Source organism: Cyprinodon variegatus, unplaced genomic scaffold, assembly GCF_000732505.1.
Source record: "Cyprinodon variegatus isolate N-32 unplaced genomic scaffold, C_variegatus-1.0 Scaffold440, whole genome shotgun sequence".
Classification (NCBI taxonomy): Eukaryota; Metazoa; Chordata; class Actinopteri; order Cyprinodontiformes; family Cyprinodontidae; genus Cyprinodon; species Cyprinodon variegatus.
The window spans coordinates 405,792-407,608 of NW_015150893.1; the positions used below are offsets into that span (position 1 = coordinate 405,792).

At 41.0% G+C, this 1,817-nt stretch overlaps 1 protein-coding gene across 1 annotated transcript in view; it reads left to right on the forward strand.

The window, feature by feature from the left end:
- ydjc (YdjC homolog (bacterial)) overlaps nt 1-946 on the forward strand; it is an 11,303-nt gene extending 10,357 nt beyond the window's left edge. Inside the window, exons 5-6 of the mRNA XM_015388891.1 lie at nt 147-324; nt 446-946. Coding sequence (XP_015244377.1) covers nt 147-324; nt 446-776 — 509 coding nt within the window. The 3' untranslated portion in view covers nt 777-946. The remainder of the gene's footprint in view (nt 1-146; nt 325-445) is intronic.
- Nucleotides 947-1,817: the final 871 nt, after the last annotated feature.

Here is a 1,817-nt window from a genome sequence, read left to right on the forward strand (position 1 = left end):
AGACCTTTGAAACTAACCGGATTATTTTAACCAAATTTAATTTCTTTAAGGTTCTACCTGTAATTAGGAACAATATAAATACTTTCAATAGCTACATGTCAGACTCCTGGGGACTTATTTATGTTTTCTGTGTTTCTGCCATTCAGATGTTCGTGAGGTGGTTGCACAAGTCCTCTCAGATCTAAGGATTCCTTTCACTCGTGTTCCGGTGGAGCCGGGTTTACACAGCTGTCCCTGGTTGCCGGCACATCTGCAAACTTTTTACACGCAAGTGGAAAAGGATGCCCTGGACTCAGTCCCCATCTTCAGACGCTATGGAATCAGGTATAAAGCTGTTAAAGGAACTGCTTGGTGGCTGTTTTTAACTGATTTCTGCGCGTTTAGGTGTTCTTTTGTTGAAAAAAGCCAATATTATTGAAGATGCAATGCTTTATAATGTTCACAGGTGGCCTGACGTGTACCTGGGACTCTCCACCATGGGTCAGAACATGTCGGTCTCCACTCTGCAAAGGGCTCTGAAGGAAGCCTTGGCAGCAGGAACCACTGAGCCGTCCTCCAGAGGAGCGTCAGGCCTTCGTCAGCCTGTTGTCACTGCAGAGCTAATGGTCCATCCAGGTTTCTCAAGTCATCCTGAAGAAGGTGGATGTGGGGAGGGCCCAGATAACTTCTCCCAGTCTTCTGAAAGAGAACATGAGCTAAACGTGCTCAGAAGCCCAGCTGTTCTGGAGCTTTACCACCAGGAACGAGTGCAGCTCTGTGGCTTTAGGGACCTTTGACAGATGCTTCCTCAGAATAATTCATTTTTACACTTCATCAAGTTTATAAAACACATAGGAATATTTATGATCACCTCTATTATAATTAATTATAATAATTGCTTTTGTAGGTTTACAGAAGGGATTTCTTATACAGTAGAATCATTTAACAGTTTAATTGAGATTCCTCTATTGAGTTCATTTTTAGTTCTGTTTTACACCATAAACAAATATAGTAGTAATATTTCAATCTTCAAGGATCATGGTGCTCAATAAAACTACATACACACACCCGTCCTTATTTTATAGACTTACTGAGGACGTTTTATTGACCTTTTTTAAATTATTTAACCCTTTCTATGGCCTAACCCTAAATCTAGACATCCTTCCATCCATTTTCCATCACGCTTCTTCCCAGCCACAGTGGCGAGGGGTCGCTGGTGTCTATCTCCAGCTGGCGAGAGGCGGGGTCCACCCTGGACAGATTGCCAGTCCATCGCAGGGCCACTCAGAGAGAAACAACCATTTAAACACACTCACACCTAAGGAGAATGTAGAAAATCCAGTTAACCTTACAGTCATGTTTTTGGACTTAGGGAGGAAGCGGGAGTACCTGGAGAGAACCCACACATGCTCAGGGAGAACATGCAGAAAGACCCTTGGCAAGGAAAGAAACCCAAAACCTTCTTGCTGCAAGGCAGCAGTGCTAGCCACTGCTCCACTGAGCAGCCCTAAACCTAAACATTACACTGCAAAAATGATCTTGAGATAAATAAACATTTGTTAAATTAAGTGTTTTTACCCTTAAGTCCTTTCGGTAAATAAGATGATTTTCCAATGGAACGAGTATTTTTACTCCTAAAATAAGATAGTTAGATGATATGTACTTGAAATTAGACAATGCAATATTTTTTTTCTTATTTTAGATGTAAATTGCCTTGCTCCATCAGCAAAGTGTCTCACTGTCCTCAATTCAAGAAAAAAATCCACAAATTTTAAGAAAAAAATACTATTTTCGATTTCATGTACTGACATCCATAAACCTGTGCTTAACTATTACTG